The sequence below is a fragment of the Octopus bimaculoides genome, chromosome Z (genome assembly GCF_046866305.1).
Source record: "Octopus bimaculoides isolate indiv1 chromosome Z, ASM4686630v1, whole genome shotgun sequence".
Lineage (NCBI taxonomy): Eukaryota > Metazoa > Mollusca > Cephalopoda > Octopoda > Octopodidae > Octopus > Octopus bimaculoides.
This window is the reverse complement of record NC_142944.1, coordinates 33,404,660-33,427,236: the sequence shown is the minus strand read 5'-3', so window position 1 is coordinate 33,427,236 and position 22,577 is coordinate 33,404,660. Positions and strand designations below refer to the sequence as shown.

The 22,577-nt window shown below is 34.5% G+C and overlaps 1 protein-coding gene across 11 annotated transcripts in view; it reads right to left on the bottom strand.

The window, feature by feature from the left end:
- LOC106874410 (uncharacterized) overlaps nucleotides 1–6,686 on the bottom strand; it is a 90,536-nt gene extending 83,850 nt beyond the window's left edge. For all 11 annotated transcript variants that reach the window (XR_016244739.1, XR_016244740.1, XR_016244743.1 and 8 more), the window contains exon 1: nucleotides 6,592–6,686. Coding sequence is in view for 5 of the 11 variants with exons in the window: in XM_089365165.1 (XP_089221291.1) it covers nucleotides 6,592–6,594 (3 nt within the window). In the remaining 6 variants the exon portion in view is untranslated. The remainder of the gene's footprint in view (nucleotides 1–6,591) is intronic.
- Nucleotides 6,687–22,577: the final 15,891 nt, after the last annotated feature.

Sequence of the window (22,577 nt, the reverse complement as noted above, 5' to 3'; positions counted from 1 at the left end):
ATTTCATACTGAAACTATTAAAGTGAGACTATACTCTCACATATATACAGGCATACTATAAGACCCAAGTAAAAACATTCCCAACAATTCAACTTCTCTGGTTGACATTAACACCCCCACCCCCAATAGGGGCCTTCATTCCCACATTTTAGAGCTCCATGAGCTCCATTTTGCAGGAGCAAAATCTTTTTTTTACAGGTTCCAGAAGACTGAAATTTTGGAATATGCGCATAAAGATCAATAGTATGGGATACATGTCTCATGATTAGAATTTTTTTAGGGTGTGTAAAGAGGGAAAGAACCCTCATGTGCAATTTTGATGAAATTCGAATCATATGTATTCCAGTTCCTTACAGAAAATATAAAAGAAAAATCTCATTTTTCAATTGCATGTAACACGGGCAACGCCGGGTATCTCTGCTAGTATATATATAAATGGAACAAAACCTAATAGAGGGCATTAAAACATTCGGACAGATAGACGATACAAAGGCAGACAAGAGAAACAACAATTAGAAGGACAGGCAAAAAAAGACGGGTCATTCATGGCCTTCTTTCTTAAGTCAAGTTCCAGAATTCACGACCATAAACATATATATTACACACACATCTTGAGAGTTTGTTCTGGCAGCCCAATCACTCCCATTTATACATTGTAGGGAGTGGAGATAACCATGTATCTCCACGTTTGCTTGTCCCTCTATCATACTTTAGCCTTTCAACATCTACCATAAAGCTACCTCCCCCTTATTTGGGTTTTTTTCCTTCTCCTGACTTGCAAGTAGTACCAGTGGCATGAAAATAACCACTTAGAGCAATTAGTACAAGCTGTAAAGTGTTTGGCATTAGGAAGGGTATCCTGCCATACAAACTATGTCAAAGTTTATATTGGAATTCAATGCAGTCCTGTAGCTCAACCAACTGTGAGAAGACCCATCCATCTAGAGCAAAATGCGTTCCTATCAAGCCCTCCCCCACCACTCACCTTCTAACACTCATCACTCCATTAATCTTCTAATGGCAATACTATTCACTCATTCTGTAAATGATACTAACTACCCCCTAAATTTTACATTGTATCTCTACAACTGTCCTTTATCATGTCTAGCAATTGGCACTTCTTAATGCAGTTGTCCTCATCCATATTTGCATCACATGATGATACAAGTGTAGTCTTCTCTTTTGCACACTACATCTGATGCCATTTCTGCTCGATTTTTCTCTCATTACATTTGTACTTCGTTATACATACACACTGATGTTGGACATTCTGCAGAGCATGCTTAGCTTCATTTCTTTCTAGATTTTGCATTTCCTCTGCATTCACAGCCTAAGTTTCACAACTATGTAGCCCTACTGTTTACACACAAGCACCGTACAGTCTGCCTTTTGCTCTATGAGAAAAACATTTTTATTACCAACAGAGGTAATAGCTCTCTGTACTTTCTTCAGCCAGTTCTTATTCCAGCGACTATACTTTCATCATAACCCACCCCACTGCTAATTAGGCGTCCTAGTTTACAGAAACTATCTACTACCTCTAAGAATTCTCCTGGACATTCCAGAAAATCTATTTCGAATCTGCTCTTAGTGTTTATTGCACCTATGCATCTGCCACAAAATCTATTTTCTCTGCTAACTTTCCTGTGATTCTACTACACCTCTTATGTGTATGGAATTTCTATGAACACATCTTCCACAGATCTAACAGAACTATTTACCTGAAGGGATTAATGTCTTGTGTGTTTTCCTGCTAACTTCACAAAGTTAACTTTAAAGGCCCTTTGATTCCAAGTTTTGCTTCTGCACTTGGAATTTCATTTCTAATTCTATAATAGCTTCAGCTCAAGAACAAGGTTATCAGTGTAGAAGAGTCTCAATCGAGCAACTAGTTTTAAATTTCTCTGATATCACCTAGATGACAATGATAAATAAAACAGAACTGATAACTGAACAGTGATTAACTCCTACCTGCACCATAAATTCATTGTTGTACTATTTGCTAATGCTCACCTTCCCAACAACATCCCTGCACGTGGCTTGTATGGCTCTTGCCAGTTATTCATCTACTCCTAGCTTCCACAACAACTTCTAAGTGAGGGAGCAAGCACTCTGTCAAAGACTCTCTCTAGGTTGATGAATGCCAAATGCAGCAGTTTACTTTTAGCCAAATACTTCTCCTGCAATGGCAGGTATATATATATATATATATATATATACCTGCATACATATACATATATATATATATATATATATATATATATATATATATATATACATACATATATATATATATACCTGCATACATACATATATATATATATATATATATATATATATGTATACCTGCATACATATATATATATATATATATGTATATATATGTATATATATATATATATATGTATATATATGTATATATATGTATATATATGTATATATATATATATATATGTATATATATGTATATATATATATATATATATATGTATATATATGTATATATATATATATATGTATATATATATATATATATATGTATATATATATATATATATATATATATGTATGTATATATATATATATATATATATATATATATATATATATATATATATATATATATATATATATATATATATATATATGTAACACTTGTTGGCCCAACTTACAAATGTTTTCAATTGCAATTTAATGCCGAGTTCCTTCCAAAACATAGCCACTGAACCAGATTATTATTACATATCTTGTATGACTTGCATATTCCAGTTACCCTGAAATCCACTTGGTGGCAAAATGTGTTTTGTGGACAAAAATACAATCTTCACATTTTCGCACAATTCTCTCAGTAGGAGGATACCCATTATCCAAAACCAACAAAGTTTTCAAACAACATTTCTTTCGCAATTGGGCAGAAACAAGTCTCAAACCGGTCTTCAAAAAGGAGTTCTGTCACCATGCTACTTTGACTGTACTCTTTGAATGCTTATTCATTTTATGTATAGCTGATAACCATTGGCTTTTAGTTTAAAGTTGTCACCAGCATTTCCTGCCATTAAAATTGCAATTCTGTCTTTTGACGCTTTATAATCAGGATTGGTATGGGTTTTTTCCTTTTTTTTTTTTTTTTTAATCTTCCTCAGCAAGGAAAGTTTGAGGGAATACACTTCCTTTAAATAAAACAGTCTCAGCAACATGCTTGCTGTAATGCCTTTAACAGAGATGGTGGATTTGCTTTAAATTCTTACACTGTATAAGTAGACATATTTCCGAAGCCTTAAAAACAACCCAGAGCTGCCTATAAAAATTTGTTTTTTGTTACTTCGTTGCCTCTTTTCAAGATCAGTAGTGGATTCAAAGCTTTTGTTTTAATGCAAAAGCTGCTCAATGCCACTAATTAATTTTCAGTCCATTTCTGTTATCTTGTTCCAATTTCGAGTTCACTGCATTGCTAAGATGAAACCATCTGTCATTTTTCTTACAATTTTCGACTTACTTTTTCAAATGGTGCATACGATTGCTTCGTCCAGTCTAAATGGGCACTGTTATGACTTTAATCTACTTCACTGAAATAACAACTTTACAATTAAGTTACTTCCCTGAAATAACAACTTTACATTTTTGCAGTCATTCTAACCTTCATTTTCCCTCTTCTCAATTACTATTCAGAAGAAAAAAAATGTTCTAAATCAAAAAAAGAAGTGATGTCACAGAGTAAAACGGAAAAAAAGGCTTCTACAACCAGCTAGCAGCGGTTGCTATGACAACAAAATAGGAGATTTAAATTTTTTCACATGGGATCATGTTGTATGGAATTTATCTCCTGTTAAAACAGGTTACAATAAAGAAAGCATGTAAATCAGGAATTCTTATTAAGTCAGGGATTCGTGTATATGAATACGTATGTATGTACATACACGTATTCATATAGACATGTGTAAATTATATATATATATAAATATATATATATATATATATATATATATATATATATATATATATATATACATGTGTATAACCATATATACATACACAAATATAGACATATGTATATACACACTTACATGTATACACATACGGATGCATATGAATATACATATACATCTGAATATACTCTACATATACATGTATGTACAAAATTATATACGGACGCATGGTTATAGATGTGTACATATACGCATTTGTAAGTATGCATATTATACAGACACATTCATATATATACATATATATATATATATATATATATATATATATATATATATATATATATATATATATATTCATATATTGCGTGCATATTATAAATATATATATTATATATATATGCATACATACAAACACACACATACACAATGTGATCACACCGTATCTCTTTGTCGTAGACGGTAACTTGAGTGGTAACAGACGGGGCATCTAGTTTGAAACACTGCCCCAGAAAATGAAGGCTGATATCATACAGCCCACACAAGCTAACGCCGTTTTGTGATAGCAAATGTCTGTAAATGTGTATGCGTGAATGTAGTGTCAGCAAATAGAGATATTCAAGTACATGGAGATACATGAGTTATGTTTTGATGGTTTTTAAATAACACAATAGATCATTTTCACTCTAAACACTCACATTCAAAGAATGATATTTTATAAACTTCATTTCTTTTATAATGTAAGAAAAATTATAATTTTCTCTAACCCGTCCACATGTTCACAAATATACACATTGAGGATGGAGAATTAGCTATTCCATCTACATTTATTTATTCAAGTATATTCAGAATTGAATTTTCTATTTCTATGTGTCGCTGCACCCTCCTTCCCCATTTCAAAAATGTCGAACATTGATGATTCAAATAACCTACAAGAACGTGCAATGTCGAATTATTATTATTAACTGAACTGAAAATAAACTATTTACCAACACATCATCATATACCAGGCAGAGAGATATTTCGGCCATATATTTGATGAAACAGTGGAAGGGTGAGTGAGATGAGAGAGAGGGAAAGAGGAAAGCAGAGTATGTGTGTAAGGGAGAGAGAGATGGAAGGGGGGGATAGAAATCAGAAGTAGCAGCAGACAAAACATCGCCAGAAGAGCCTAATCCAATGCAACTAATTCAAGATGGCTTGAGAGTTTATTGGTTATATCATAGAGAAAGCGGGCATCAGTCAGTCTACTACATCCAAACTATAACACCACCATAATAAATATTCGTTCCTTTTGACGAGGCATGACACTATAAGTAATTTGACTGTACAGTTGAAACATAGGTATAAAACCCACAAACAAGACTATCTCTACTTAGGATAGGTGTTTCTTTCTCCTCCCACCATTAATTTCTTCTTTTTTTCCCTCCTTCTCCCTTTGCCAATCGCTTGGTTTATGAGAAAAAGATTCATAAAGCACACTAAAAATCTACCGTTACAGAAAAAAAATACGTGCTGACGACAGGGCAATGACAGTTTGAAATATGAGATTAACTACAACTACACAGTAGAAATAACAGCGCTTCTCTTCATCCATCACTCATTCCATATATACATGTTGGTGTGACTAGTTGCCTTTAGCATTAAATCTGCAGTCGATCGTTAGAAAAATTAACATTCTAATTCGAAACACACCATGCCGTGTAAAGAACATGTCACAATTTTCCTCTTCCATTTATTAAATTGATTTCTCTCACATTTGTTTTAATATGGACCATAAAGCAAACTTGTCAGGTAAAATACTGATATTGAAAAGCTTACACACCACCTACATTAGCCTTTTTTTTTTTTTTTTTTTTTTTTTGAGTATTCCTAGCTAAAGCACAGTTCAAGGCAAAAGCAGTCAGTCAGTCAGTTTGCACACCAGACTGGATCCTTCTTCGATCGAAAAAGACACACGTAATATAGATACAAAAGACAAAATATACCCCTTCTGAATTTCATTAAGATAGTGTAAAAACGTTTAAGCTCGTGAAATCGAAACATTCTCACCGTCTCCTACACAATCTGCTTGAAACAATTCAATAACAATGGTAATAAACTGGACGGAAATTTTTCGAACGAAAATTAATGATTAATAAAAGAGAAATATGGAAAGCTAGTTTTAGGAAAATCGTTAGTATCTCTATAGGTGTGTGAGAGTACATATTTAAATCTATATAATGCCAGATACATGTGTAGAAATCGTAATCTGTTATTTTAATACAAAACAATGTGAATTACATGTGGTCCAGATCATGTACATATAGCGATCAGAAAGGATCGCTCTCTAAATTTGCATTTTCCTCTCTCTTTAGCATAGATTATTTGTCTGCGAACGGAAATTTGAATGTCTTACAAAACAAGTTAAAATGATAGTAGTTAAAGTGTGGGTGTGTGTTTGTCTTTTTAACGAGAAAAAGAAATGATTTGTACTGAACTAGCAATAAAAGGAATCACTGTGAATAACACACATATGTACGCCAACTCGACTTTCTCTCTTCGACATTTAATAACGGCACATCGTTTTAAGATTACACAATCCCGACACGGATATATTATCAGTGAAAGCTACATAAATATGACTTTTAGTAAAAGAGACCAAAAGAAAACGTTTTAAAACACTTACCATGATGAAATTTTACGAATCAATTCTGTAAAAGAGTCTTAAATTTATAAAAAAAAAAAGCCTCCTTGACCCGTCTATGCCTATCCAGCTACTATGCTGCTGCTTTCAGTTAAGCACACTAAAGCTATATTCCACTTTCGTCGCCGCCCTTAGTAGCGGAGTGAAGATATTGTATTCAAACTAAAAACTGAAAAAATATTTCTTCAAAACAATCTCCTTAAATGAACGGGGAAAAAATAAACTTGGAATAATCGGATTCATTTAAAATGGTCATCTTTGTTACTAACAGGCCTAGTCCGTTAAACATTCTCATTATCTCGAAAGAAACATGAGTAGCTGACGAGAGCAGCCTGAACATGACAACTGTAACAATGCTGATTGAAAAGTAAGGGGAGAGTTGGATGTAAGTGTGAGTCAAGTGTAGGTTTGAGTAGCAGGTTTGGAGTGGAGTGTAGCTGTACGAAAGAGGTGGAGCATGTGAATGCTGTGAAGTCGTTTACTTGCTTGCTGGTCTCGATTTCATCATTTAAATTGCAACCCAATGCGTTGTGTATTTTAATATATAAAACGCACAACTCTCACACTCTTCGCTGTATCATAGATCGTTAGGCCTGCCTGTCTCGCGACAGGCCATATCACTTAGTTATATTGGGGTCATTATGTAATTTAATAACTGATAAACATATGTAAACAAATACAAGTCAAGAAAATGTGCGTGCATGTGTGCATATATATATATTCGTTTATTATCTTGTGTGTGTGCAGGCATGTGTGTTTGTATTTGTGCAAGTATTATTTGGAAGTGTTATCTACTACATCTCTTAAGCTAATCCCTCAGGTTGGCGAAAGGTAGTAACTTGAGGTAGGGTACTAGTTTGGTTACATATGTTATATAGTGTTGTTGTTGATGATGTAGATCTGTGCTTGAAGATATTCCAGACATCTTTTAAGACAATAGGGTGTAATATAATAAAAATGTAGTTATTGTTTCTAGCAGATCGAGTGGCCACGTAGAAGCTCTTTCTTTGATGCTATATATATTTATGTACATATATACTGGCTACTCTGGCTGTTTCATCATGTTGAACCATGAATCCCTACACATTTTTTTCTCTCTCAGTTTTTTTTTTTTTTCATTCTCTCCTCCTCCCCTCTTCTTAATCCGTTCTGTCGAAGAGCGTAGGCTCGAAACGTAAAAGATTTTTCCATTCTTACCGAGTGTTGAACTAATACACCTGCTTTTTGTTACTACACCTGTCTTCGTCTGTTGTTCTCTGTAAATTTGAACTACATATAATTTATATATTGATTTGCATAAGATTGTTCATCCATCATATGTGATAACGACTATGTTCATTTCTGAATGTTTTAATGAATGTGCATCCCAACTTTGGTGTGCTTGCTACGGTTCGCAGACGGGACATGTAAATGCCTGGTTGAAAAGATCAAGTACTACTTTTAGCACACTTCTCTTGGTAGTGCTTCGTAACGTTTTCCTCCCTATCTTCAGTACCATTCCAACAGTGAGACCACCAAAGTGGATATATTCTCCTCGTTTAATATTAATGTTGTTCCTCTTCTGCTTATCTTTGAACTGCCTCTTTGATCCACCACCTAGAAATGATTATGATAAGTGCCACAGAGACAATAGAATGTTCCATGTGCTATTCTAACCCATCATGGAAACTAAAATGAAATATTTTTGTTTGAAACTAATAAAATATATGTAGCCGTGAAAATTTGAAAAAGTAGCAACAAAACTACGAAAACATAAGCAACAATATAATTTATATTGAATAAAACATAGTTACGCGCTTAAAAACTGAGGTTTCACTACCGAAGCCGTTGCGAAAGCTTGATTAAGGGCATCTAAGTTGGGGTGTCACCACTTCCCTTGGGGCCACGACAAAGGGAAAAGTATACACTCTATCATATCGGAATAAAATGATTAACTCACTCTTAAAAATAACTTTATTCACACGAAAACTTTAAACGTAGGTTTAATTGTTAAAAGATTATGACCAATGACTGTATCTTCATTGTATTTAAAATGACACACTTGTGCGAATATGGATTCAATTGTCTTTTATTAAGACAAAAGCTAAAAATCTCCTGAATCTACAATCAGACTTACAGATCATAATCAGCAAATAAAATCTGTTTTGATAAAGACAGGAATAAAGAGTCATAGAATTTTGTTTCACAGTTGTAATTGATTTTACTGTTTACAATTTTTACGAACAGCTCAATTTACATTTTATGAACTGAGTCAAAAGCATTGAGGGGGGGGGGCAAGATATTCACCCAGAGTACTATATATTATTCAATTTTTTAAAATAATTAGTTAATAGAAAATTGACTTTTACATCTTCGTGTGACATTAGCTTTGTAGAGGATGCGAAAATTAAACATTTCATGGGGATACGGAACAGAAAAGATTGAGAACCACTGCTGCCCTAAAAGGCCGAAGTTTCTCAAATTCAGTAAATGTATCACGGCTGCTACTGCGGCAGGTTAATTGCAAGCAAAATGCATTGTCAGTCATAATCGATGGTTGCAAGTAGCTAGCAGTTTATCTTAATATAATTCACCCCACTTATCAAGAAATCGATAGAATTACTTTATTTCAATTATACATTTAAATGAAAATTGTAATTTTAAAATATCTAATGAAAATAATTAATTTAAACAGATATTTAAAGTTAACTTATAAAGTACAGAGTTTCAACTACACAAAAGTTTTTCTTTTTTAAATAGAGTTTACATCACACACGCACACAGGAAAAATTAATAAACACATGGAAGAAATGACAGACAACTGTACGACGAAAGAAACAAACCTAAATATCAAAATGTGAACACAGAAACAAATCTGTGCTTTTTTAACTAGAGAGAAGTTTCAACAAATAATTATTTTTACATAGGTTGAAGCGATAATCGTTATTAAATATCATTTATCGGTAAATCACATAACAGGAAGCTAATTTCCTATTTGATTGAAAAATTACAGAGAAAAATAAAAAAAAGAACTACTTTAGACTGGTTCATCACATATACGACATGTAACATGGAAAAAAAAACAAGAGGATAATTGGTTAGAAATTAATAGATATGACCGAGCAGGTACGCGCATGATGATGTCTCGTTACTTCCGGTCATAACGCTATATAACAGGAAGTCAGCTGCAAAGCTAGAAGTCCCCGCCTTTATAGTGTCTCCTCTCCGCGATATTCTTTTCGTCTTTCACTTCCATTCGTGTTACATTCTACTTATTCTCTCTTAGACTTTAACAATTTCGTTTTCACTCTCTATTTATGTTTGTTACATGGAAAATAAAGACACCGTTGATAGTTACGGTTTTCATACTGGAGAGGGATTTTCTGGTGTTTTCCGAAAAATTATTTGCGAAATTACCATTTTCAATGTTGGATTTACAATTCTACGATTCCATTCTTGATAATAAATTTATTGAGACAAAAATAACATATTTACATAAAAAATGAAATATCAATTGTTGATTTTGCTGTGCATGTTTTTTCTTTTTTCTTTTCCTTTCTTCTTTATATGAAAGATTTCCCTCTGTAAAATTCAGTGCTGGTGCTATCAAAGTGGGTGGGCTGCATTTTAGACATGCCATTTTCCCCCCAATAAACAAACAAGAAAAATGAGTTAGCCATTAATTCACATCTTGTAATCAATTTATGGGTGAATTAATTATGATTATGGATTAACTGTCATAAGTGTAAAGATATCTGCAATGAAGTGCTAATAAAAAAATATATATATACATACACACACACACACACACATATATATATATATATATATATATATACAACACACACATGCATACATATAAAGCTGAACTTCTTACTTTCTGAACAAAAGCATAAAAAAAAAATAATCATATACTATAAATAGAATGGATGCCATGAATTTACATGTTCCACATTTTCCATGCATTAACGATAATAATGGTTTCCTTGGCACAAAGCCATAAATTTATAGACACTTATAGTAGTAATAAAAGTGTAAACATTTAATATCAGCTTGTATCTATTATGCCGATTATTAGTGTAAAACATGAAAGAAAATAGATTAATCATCTGGAAAATTTAAATTATTATTGCAATAACTCACTTTAAAAATTTAGATATATGACATATTTAGCTCCAAATCAGCCATGACTGATCAGGTAAACCTGTGATCAAGGGTATTTTCTAACCATGACTATGCTGTCCCCATGAGCATTGCATATTTTGAAGTACATTACCCAATGTGCCCCCTTTGCTTTTCAAGAATACCATGTGTATTCAAAGGGGGATTTTGGTGGCTATTTCTAGTTGGTCAAACAACTATACAGAGGTCCACGTTTTTGTCAGGTCAATTACCAACCTAATTAGCTGGTGTCGTTTTATCTAATGCAAGAGACATGTTTGCTTTTGTACGACTTCTAATTCTATTTGTTCGTATGTAGCAAATGATGAAATTACGTCTTCAAATGATAACTGGTTACTGTTATGGAATCTGTAACTTAAAATAGATTTGATAAAAACTTTCCCATTTGTTGGACATTAGTCTAAAATAGTAAAATTGAAGCATTAAACCATTAAGTAACCTCAACAACTTGGAGCAATAAACATACACATTGTTAAGTTGTTAATTAAATATTTTATCCATTCAACTATTTCACCACCAACACTCTATTAGTAAGACGTCATTCCTAAGAAAGGACTGAATGATAGAATGGAAATGTTATGGTCTCTTAGGAATATCATCATTTATAACTCCCTTTCAATCAAAATTATTTGGGAAGTTTTTGGCAAAGAAAGAAGTTCCAAATATAACTTATAGGGTAGTCACAGAACCTACCCTAACGGTGCTGGTTATCCTGGCAAGTTGAATTTTGGTACTCTTAAAGTGTTTTTTTTTAATTTTCATTAGCAGTTGAATATGTAAATACCAGACTAAAGTATTTATTTTATTTTCATTTTGTCTTTTTATTTCAGAAATGTCAAACACAAATCATGACACCCTAGGTAAATGCCCAAGTAATCAATACTTAAAGCAAGCTCTGGGTAGCACTGGTCAGTGATTTGTGTCTTGTGTTTCAAATAACAATTATATGCTAGCTTTCGGTCTTGAAACACTTCTTCCTTGTTGCATAAAATTTGTTCTAAGGTTCAATTACTTCATAGTTTCATGAAGTTTTTCTTGAAATTCTAAAATTTTAAAACTGATACATTAGTTTTTCTTTGCAATTTTGTAAGATCTTGGAGGTTACTAAGAGACTGGAATGTACAAAACTTAATGTTTCCATTTCCTTATAATTAAAGAATTAGCCTTTCTTTATGGTGACAGAATTTTTTTTCTAAGGATTAACAAGATGCTGGATGCAGATACACATGTATACTTATTGCCGTCCCCACCTAGGTGATTAGCAACCATCTTTGGATCGCCAATCAAATATTCCTCCACTAAATTATAATCACAAGGATATATTTTGCTATTTACAACAGAAAGTCTAATCAGAATTGTACTGTCTAATTTAGCACTCAATGATACTCCATGAAAAATAGAACACACTGAACTTGAATACTTCCATTTCCTAAAACTTTATTGGCAAATAACTTTGGATTTGACACCTCGTTTATAGTCCAAAATGTATGTATTTATAAATAAATATTTTAAATCTGTCAAACAAAAATTTTTAATGTAATTCAAATAGATTTTGAGTGTCAAACTCTTCCTACTTCCCTTCTCCATATTTTTTATTTGGTAATTCAAGACAAAAAACAAAAAGAAATCACTGAGTGCAGAGAATACTGCTAACCTTCACAAATACATAGAGTGGTTTCTGATTTAGGCACAACGCTAGCAGGTTTGAGGGGAGAAGTTTGGTTGATGCCACCATCCCTGCTTCTTCACTGATACTTTAATTTCAGGATGGTAGGTGAAGTTGGAACAAATACTGCAAAGCATTTTTTTCTGATGTTCTGATGATTCTGCCAGCTCACCACTTTATGATTTCTAATTTAGGTGTAAGGGCAGTACTTGATTGGCACTTTACTTTATCAGTCCTTGCGGGGTGCAAAAGGCAAAATTTTGTTCAGCATGATTTGAACTCAAAACGTAAAGAGCTTTAAGAAAACCTGTAGGTTATTTTTATGTCTGATGCTCTAACAATTGTCAGTTTACCACCTTTCACAATTGCATATATTGATTTTAAATTTTGGCTCATAGTCAGCAATTTCAGAGAAGGGATAAGCATTCAACTGGTACTTATTTAATCAATCCCAAATTATCGATTAAATTCACTGATAAAAGGCAAAGTTGACATCAGTGAAATTTGAAGTCAGAATGTAAAGACAAACAAAATACCGCTAAGCATATTACCCAGCATGCTAATGATTCTGCTAGCTCACTGCCTTCACAAATGCATTTATTAACATCACTGTGTAGAAGCACAGCTTAAAGCTTTAACCAGTGAAAGGAAGAAAGTACAACATCTGTAGAAAGTTGAAATGATTGACAAGAAAAACTACCAACTTAAAGACACCAATAATTCTAACACAGGTTCAAAGGAGCAAACTTTGGTGTGGAATTCAAACGAATTCACCCCAGTATTTTAGTGGTACTAATTCTATTCACCCTGGAGGGATGAAACACAAATCGTATATGGGGGAATGAAAAGTGATACATATTAGTATCGAATTAGCAAAATTATAGAATGTTGGATAAAATTATTTGCTGTATCTGTTCCAGTTCAATGCATTTTGAGTTCAGGTTTCATCTAAGTCAACTTTGCCTTTTATCCTTTTGAAGTTGACAAATAAAGAACCAATATCAGTCCAGATTGTTGATTGACAGAACTCTAAATAGCTCAGTTAGTATACTTTGTAGTACCTGTTTAGATCCTGTACATTTTGAAGTCAAATTCTTCCTCCTGTCACTAACATGAACAGTAAGAGTCGAGAAATTCTTAAGTACATGTCCAAATAATTCAATTGATTACTCTCAATGCAAACATACAGTTTGCAAGCAAGAATATAAAGTCCTATGATACTTTGTACTCAGGAATGCTGTGTGATTAAGAAGCTTGCTTTGCATCCATGTGCTTTCAGGTTCAGTCACACTGTGCAGCACCTTATGTTGACCAATGCCTTGTGAATGAATTTGCTAGATGAAACACATCATATATACAAGAAGGTACTGAAAAGTTCCTGGCTTTAAGGGTATTACAAAAGACCTGGTTGGCAGCCTAACATTCTGAGATCTCTTACAGAGCTTAGAAAAACTACAGGACCGCTGCAATAAGTGTACAAAACTGAAAGGGGAATATATTGAATAAAATCATAATTAACTGATCTTCCTGTATTTTCTTTTACCCAGAGCCAGGAACTTTCTAGAATCCCTTCCTCTCTTTCGACATATTTCTCTGCTGCCTTCTGGCCGCTTCTTTACACTCTGCCAACAACGCCTGGCACTGATTCATCATGCATGCCCGTACGTACATACATACATACATACATTGATATCTGGCACCTTACCATGCTCAAGAAGACCTGTCCTCAACAGCAGAAGTGTCAAATCTGCCCCCACCCTAACTGCTGAAGAGGATTGGCCTGCAAATCTCCTGTGCCGGTGCCGCATAAAAAGCACCTGTGCCAGCACCACATAATAGAACTTTTGCCAGTGTCATGTAAAAGCATCCATACCAGTGCTACATAAAAAGCACCCAGCTTACTCTGTAAAATGTTTGGCATTAGGAAGGGCATTCAGCCATAGAAACCATGCCAAACCAGACTGAAACCTTGTGCAGTTCTGCTTACCAGTTCTGGTCAAACCGTCCAGCCCATGCCAGTATGGACAACAGATGTTAAATGATGATGATGATGATGATATACATATGTACATATATTTACATATAATGGGCTGTCACACAATTTACATGTACTATGTTTACTTACAAAGCATAGGTCAGCCCAGGGTTATAGTAGAAGACACAAGTGGTAGTGGTGGTGGTGTCTCTTGACAACCACTTTTAACTCTTTCTGGGGGTATGACAAGGAGTCAAATCCTGCTGCTATACACATAACATTCCAGTAGCAACCCTCTCCATCTGAATAGAGCTTCAGGCCCTGTTCAAATATGTGGAGATGAGTTTCAATGTTCAGCTGCAGTGATACACTTGCTGTGTCCCTTCCTGCTGGCCATGGCTTTGAAGTTTCTGTTGCAGCTGTCCCTGTCATGTCTTATAGCATTCAGCAGTCCTGATATTGGCATTTTGATATCTGGTATGAATCATCATGATACAGGTAACTCTTTTCCAGTATTCAGATGGCTTCCAGTCCTCCATGTCAGCTAACTTTTTCTCAACTACAACCTTAATCTTTATGTTCTCCAATGCCATTGACTGTTTGCTTATACATCAAGCAGTTCCTGACAAAAAAAAAAAGGAGATATATAGTCAAATTTAGCCTGAATACTCTGTGTATATATAGATATGCACCCATCCGCTGTTCTCTCTCTCACTCTCTGTGCAACCTTGGGAGCCTTTGCAGCATTCACCCACTGAATCATTGTCTCTCATTGGTTCTTCCCCACAGTTTCTTTGCACCCTCACCAACCTTTCTCATCCAATCCTCTGCCCAACCTCCACACTTCTCTTCCTTTCAACAATACTCTAAAGATTCCTTTCTACCCAAGCCTATTGCTTCTGTCCTCTTCCATTTCTCTCACACTTTCCATCCATACTTGTCCTTATAATGTAGGCTAACCCTAGATACCACTTCTTCCACAACCTATACCCTATCACCTTTTCATTCTGACTCTTCTTTTTCTCAATAACACTTGTCACTAATCCCTTCTCTTAGGTTGATGGAACCTGTGCAGAGTCTACTGAATTGATTGTATCTGTAATAAAAAAAAAAACAGCCTTGACACACAGTATCATGTTGATCTAACATGAGGATTGCATTAAGCATACATTAAGCTTGTGGAATACTCAACCATTTATCTGTTTATTCAATCAGCTTGTATCTCAGTTGATTGAACTATTGAATGCTCATCCTGAAACCAATGGAGAGCCACTTATTCAACTTACTTTACCAGATGATTAATAATATATGGTCTCACGGACCACATATTAGGTCCTGGAAGCATAATGTATATGCACACTACCAGACCTCTCACCTTTGTCCCTATCAAACCTTCCTACTAACCCTTCATCTCCTCCTAACACCTGCAGTTCGCTGCTGCTGCTATAATTAAATGGAGACAGAATTTATATATCTCGCCATCCATTTCTGTGCAATCAATTTTCCTCTCCGACTCTGCGAAAACATTTCCCTGTTATTCATCCTTTGCTCTTAACATTGTCCTTCTCCACTCACATTCCATTGATCACCCTATCTGTGGTGCTACCTGTTATCTTTTCTTTTCACCTGAAGCACTTTTTATTGACTCACACATATGTACCTCTAACCACTGCCCTCCTCTCACCATACACTTCTCACTCTCTCCACAATTCGTGCAATCTACCTATCATTTCCTTTTCTCTAATGCTTTTCCTATGTACTCTGTTGTTGTTGTTATTATTATTGTTCAGTAGTTTTATTTTTATAACGTGCTTTCACTTCACTACCGAGCGCAGCTCTGTGCGCCTTGGGTATGTGCTGTGGTTTGCTGTGGTGCTCTTATGTTTACTGTATTGAAAGTGTTTTGCGTAGAATGTGTGCAGTACCCAGTAGTGCAATTTTCTGTATGTTATATATATTTGTAAGTCCTGGTATTTTTGTTATGTATTTGTCTGAATATTTTTTTATTATACCTAAGGCACCTACTATGATAGGAATTGTTTCTGTTTTTAGATTCCACATTCGAGTTACCTCTATTTCCAGGTCTTTGTATTTTGAAAGTTTTTCCATTTCTTTTAGAGAAACGTTGTCATCTGCTGGTATTGATACATCAATTAGAAAGCATTTTTTTTCTTCATGATCTTTGACAACTATATCTGGTCTATTTGCCTTAATTTCTCTATCTGTGTGTATTGGCATATCCCAGAGTATGGTTGCTTTCTCGTTTTCTGTGACCTTTTCTGGCGTGTGTTTATACCATCTTTTTTCTGTTGTTATTCCATAGTGTTGGCATAGCTTCCAGTGTATATAGGTCCCAGCTCTGTCGTGTCTGTGAATATATTCCTTCTTAGCCAGGACTGGGCAGCCAGAGATAATATGATTTATTGTTTCTTGTCGATCTCCACATATTCTACAGTTACTTGTTATATTTCTTTTCATTATGTGTTTTTGGTAATTTCTGGTGGGGAGGCTCTGGTCTTGTGCAGCAATTAAAAATCCTTCAGTCTTTGCTTTGAGTCCTGAGCTTCTCAGCCATTGCTGGGATTTTTCTCTGTCTATTTCTTTCGCATTTAGTTTAGCCCAGTATTTACCATGTAGGGGCTTTTCTTGCCATCGTTTTATCATGGTCCGTTGCTGTTCTAGTTTTAGTTTGTTATTATTATTATTATTATTATTATTATTATTATTATTATTATTATTATTACTGTTATTATTATTATGATTATTATTATCATTATTAAAAAAAAAAAGGAATAGTTTTCTATAAATATCGCAGAATGTTTAAATTGTATAAACACAAAAATAAAAAAAAAGCAATTTTGTTTTTTTTAATTAATTTTTTTGTCAATAGCCCACATTTTCGGATACAGAGATTCCAGAAAACTGCCAAAAAAGGGGAATTTTGAAATTTTTTGCCCCCCACCCTCAATTTCTTCATTTTTCACTTTTTCCGTAACCCTAACCCTAAAACCCCAACCCTAACCATAACCATAACCCTAACCCTAATACTAAAACACTAACCATAACCCTAACCCGAACCCTAAAACCCTAACCATAACTCTAACCCTAAAACCCTAACCCTAAACCCTAACCCTAAAACCCTAACCCTAACCCTAACCCTAAAACCCTAACCCTAAGTAGAAACATTTTTAGAAATTTTTTTCAGAATCATAATCTCTCTATTTTTCTGCAAATTTTGACAAAAAAAAATTTGCGAAAAAAAATTTTACAAAAATTTTTGGAAATTTTTTTCAGAATCATTCATATTCTCCGTATTTTCCACATATTTTGAAAACAAAAATTTTTCTGCAAAAGTTAAAAATGAAGAATTTAGGAGGAGGAGAGGGATAATTTCAAAATGCTGATTTTTGCCAATATTTTTGCAGACTCGTACTCTCCATAGCCGAAAACTGGGGTTTGTGTAGAAAAAAAAATTAAGTAAAAAAAGGGTGTGTTTTTAGTGGGGTACAAAAGGAAGTCATGCTGGGTAACATGTCTTTTCACCTAAACAACACAGAGCGAAAGAGGTTGATCCTCGTTGCCAGTCCAATGAAACCCAAACTTTAAATAGCTATTACAATATCCATGATTGGGTCAAGCTTTTGCATTATCATCACTACACTTCGTTGCTTTTGAAGAACATTCACTTTCAAATTCATAATCATCACGGTTATGTTTCCTCTTCATAAACTTTTCCATTTCATGGGTAATTTCGTTTGTTAATATGGATTGTCTTGCACAAAGAGTACAGAGTCAAACTGAAACTGAGACAATTTACTAGTAAGCTGTGAGAAGAGGCAGCATATCATATCGGACTCTTTTTCAAAATTAATTGAAAAGATGAAAGTTCTCACCACTATATGAATGAAAACAAATTCAAATACAGGTGCAATATGTGAGGACGTATTAAAAGATTTAGTTCAACTTCATATATTTCAGTTCAAATTCATAATTAAATAACACTGTCATACTAGCCTAAATGAACTGAATGACACAACCACCTCTTGTTCTTAGTTTAGAACATAGTACTTAGTTTTTTTTTTTGAGGGGGGGGGGTGCCACTTTGACATTTATATATGAACTTTCAAGTGAATTTCAGTTTGTATTTTTCATATTTTGAAATATCTTTTTCGAGGTGCACCTAATTACATCTTGCAGCGCACAGTTTGGGAACCACTGGTCCAGAGATTTATGATTAAATGATGAAGTCACTAATGCTGGTGCCATGAAGAAATGAGATCCAGTGCACTCTGTAAAGTGGTTGTTGTTAGGACAGGCATCCAGCCATAGAAACCATGCCAAAGCAAATATGGAAGCATGATGCAGTCCTCTGACTTATCACATCCTATTAAAGCATTCAGTTCATGTCAGCACGAAAGATAAATGTTAAATGATGACATGCATGCATGCATGTATGCAGGCACGCATACATGTATGCACATATGCACATATGTACGTATGTATGTATGTATGTTTGTATGTGTGTAGTTGTTTCAGTCATTTAAATGTGGCCATGCTGGGGCACCGTCTTGAAGGGTTTTAGTCAAACAAATCGACCCCAGGACTTTTTACTTTTTTTAAGGCCTGATATTTATTTTATCAGTCCCTTTTGCTGGACCACTAAGTTACAGGGTGGTGAGGGAGAAAAAACAAAGACACAAAAATACATACACATATAGATATATGCATCATCATCATCATCGTTTAACGTCCGCCTTCCATGCTAGCATGGGTTTGACACTTTGACTGAGTACTGGTGAACCAGAAGGCTGCACCAGGCTCGAATCTGATCTGGCAGAGTTTCTACAGCTGGGTGCCCTTCCTAACGCCAACCACTCTGAGAGTGTAGTGGGTGCTTTTACTTGCCACCAGCGCGAGGGCCAGTCAGGCGGTACTGCAATGGCCACGCTCAAAATGGTGTTTTTTACGTGCCACCTGCACAGGAACCAGTCCAGCAGCACTGTCAATGACCTCGCTTGAATGTTTTTTCATGTGCCACGGGCACAAGTGCCAGTAAGGCGATGCTGGTAACGATCACGCTCAAATGATACTATTTACATACTACTGGCACGGAAGTCAGACAGCTGCTCTTAGTGCTCCACTGGCACAGGTGCCAGTCATCAAATTTGGTTCAATCACGATATATATATATATATATATATATATATATATATAAACTACTATTAAAAACTATAAAGCTACATGTTTTTTTAAGTTATTTAGAAATTTAGCTCTGAATTTAAGTAGACTAAGGGGCATAATATATTATAAATGGGTATTTCATGAACAATTTGAAACGTATCTTTATTATCACATGTATAATAAAGATATCTTTATTATCACATCGCATCTTTATTATCACATAACAACACCTGATTTTCCAGTTCTCCCAAGCATATCAACACTTCAAAACTATAAAGCCACTAATGCATTTTCATTTCTTTCCAGATTGTTTCAAAAAATATTTCACTCAATCATATTTACTGTGACCCAGTTTACATTTTCAGTATACCTAAAGTTACAAAGCTTTTTGGAACTGAACAAGGGAAGATTTTGCGCTGAAAGTGGAAAAAATAAGTATAGGTGCAGGAGTGGCTGCGTGGTAAGTAGCTTGCTTACCAACCACATGGTTCTGGGTTCAGTCCCACTGCATGGCACCTTGGGCAAGTGTCTTCTACTATAGCCTCGGGCCGACCAAAGCCTTGTGAGTGGATTTGGTAGATGGAAACTGAAAGAAGCCCATTGTATATATGTATATATACATATACATATGTATGTATGCGTTTGTTTATGTTTGTGTGTCTGTGTTTGTCCCCCCAGCATTGCTTGACAACCGATGATGGTGTGTTTACGTACCCATAACTTAGCGGTTCGGTAAAAGAGACCGATAGAATAAGTACTAGGCTTACAAAGATTAAGTCCTGGGGTCGATTTGCTCGACTAAAGGTGGTGCTCCAGCATGGCTGCAATCAAATGACTGAAACAAGTAAAAGAGTAAAGAAGATTGTCAAGAAGATCCGTATGTTTTGGTTTGAATTTTAAAGATTCATGTTGAATTTTGTAGATTCAGTTGGTAGATTCATGTTGTTTGCTGGCAAAGTGTGTTTGTTGGACTCAAATAAACACACTCTGCCACCAAGCAACATGAATCTTCCAACTGCTACAAAATTCAAACCAAGACAGACGGATGGGATGGCCTTGAAGTTGAAGATTTTAAACTAACAGAGACAACACTTGAATATCACCTGAGGAAACACAAGTAGATCTCATTATGCAAACAAACAGTTGCATAATCAAATACCTGTACTTTTGGAGAACCACATTGGGTGGAAACAACTGTAGTGATTAAAAAATAACTGTCCAACCGTACTCCTTCTTGTTGAATCCAATTTCTTCAATTTATATGTGTGTGTATATATATATATATATATATATATATATATATATATATATATATTTACACACACACATATATCATCATCATGATTATTATTGTTTTAATGTTCATTTTTCCATACTTGCATGGGTCTAATGGAATTTGTCGACACAGATTTTCTATGGCTGAATACCCTTCTTGTTGCCAACCCTCACCTGTTTCCAAGTAAGGTATGCCCCTTAATCAGATAAGTTTACAGGTAATATTGGAAACAAAACACCACTTGCATGACAGGGACACTTGTTTACAACTATCATGGAAGGCAGGAAGACAATAACACACACACATGCATACACATGTATACATGACAGGCTTCTTTTAGTTTCTGTCTACTAGGTTCACTCATAATATTTGGTTGGCATGAGGCTATAGTAGAAGATACTTACTCAAGGTGCCATAACAGTGGGAGTGAACCCAGAATCCTGTGTATACACTCACACACATTATTGTAATCAAATGTGCCTTCAACCATTCAACCATTTCGGGAACTTCAAGATTAGCAACAGAGTAAGGGAGATTAAGCTAGGATTTGAGAGTTACTATTACTTCTTTGATCTCTGATCTCTGTAAGTCTAAGTGAATGAATGGATGGCTATATATATATGGTAGGTAGTCCATCGGTGTCCGATGATGACAAAATCTGTTCTCAGTGATGAGAAAGTATATGACTCCACAGTCCAAAGCTGGAAGCATACAGGTGCATCACCATGTGTTAATTTATTAGGTTGAATTTCTATTGGAAAACAACTTTCATCTGCACCCTCTAACAAACAGTGGGCTTATGGAAGGAAAGATTCAGTAAGGAAATAACGCATCAAGATAGCTGCTTATTCTCATACCAGAGGTGTAGTTCAAATGCTTGCAATATTGTGGATTTAGCAAAAGGATCTCAAAAAGCCAGATGTTGGTTGTTAAATTGAACAGATTAGGTCATCCATATTCTTTCATGCTGCTCTCTATGTATGATTCATTGGCTTCTTGTTTGTCTAGGACAGAGATAAATATTACTATTGTTTTTTATCCATCAACAACCCACATGTTGAAACAGAATGTTAACCTCACCCTAAACTCTGCAGACTAATAAATCTATCCTAAAATTGCTCTGGAGACAACTTCTCCCCATCAAAAGAAATAGGAAAAAACTCAGTTCATTTGAGACGTCAAGATATAAGTCTTGTCTAAAGGATAAGGGCAAAAATTGGACAAATGCACATATCTTTTACTATCAACAAAATTATTTTTAATATTTATAATTTCTTAAGACATTTGTTTTTACATAACAAGAAGCTTTTTTTTTTTCTATATGAATGATTTAAAGCATCCTTTGTTTGCATTAAAATTAACATAGCAGAAATATTTCAAACTATGACAAAAATAGTTTTAAATTATTTGATTTTGTAAGTGTATTCATGTTAATGAAAATTTATTAAATTAGACGCAAGAGATATCTAAATGGAGCGATCCTTATTATAAATGTCTTTTTTTTTTCAAAGATGACGTAAATATGGATATGATATTTCAAGGAATAAATTACATTTCTAATCTCACATTTGTTTTGTACCTAACCTGTTGGCTTTGGTGATTTTATCTTCTTCACACCTGCTACTTTCATCCTAATCATTAATATTGCTGTCATTTGCTTCTTTGGCATGTGAATTAAACGAAATATTTATTCATTTTTAATCAATAAA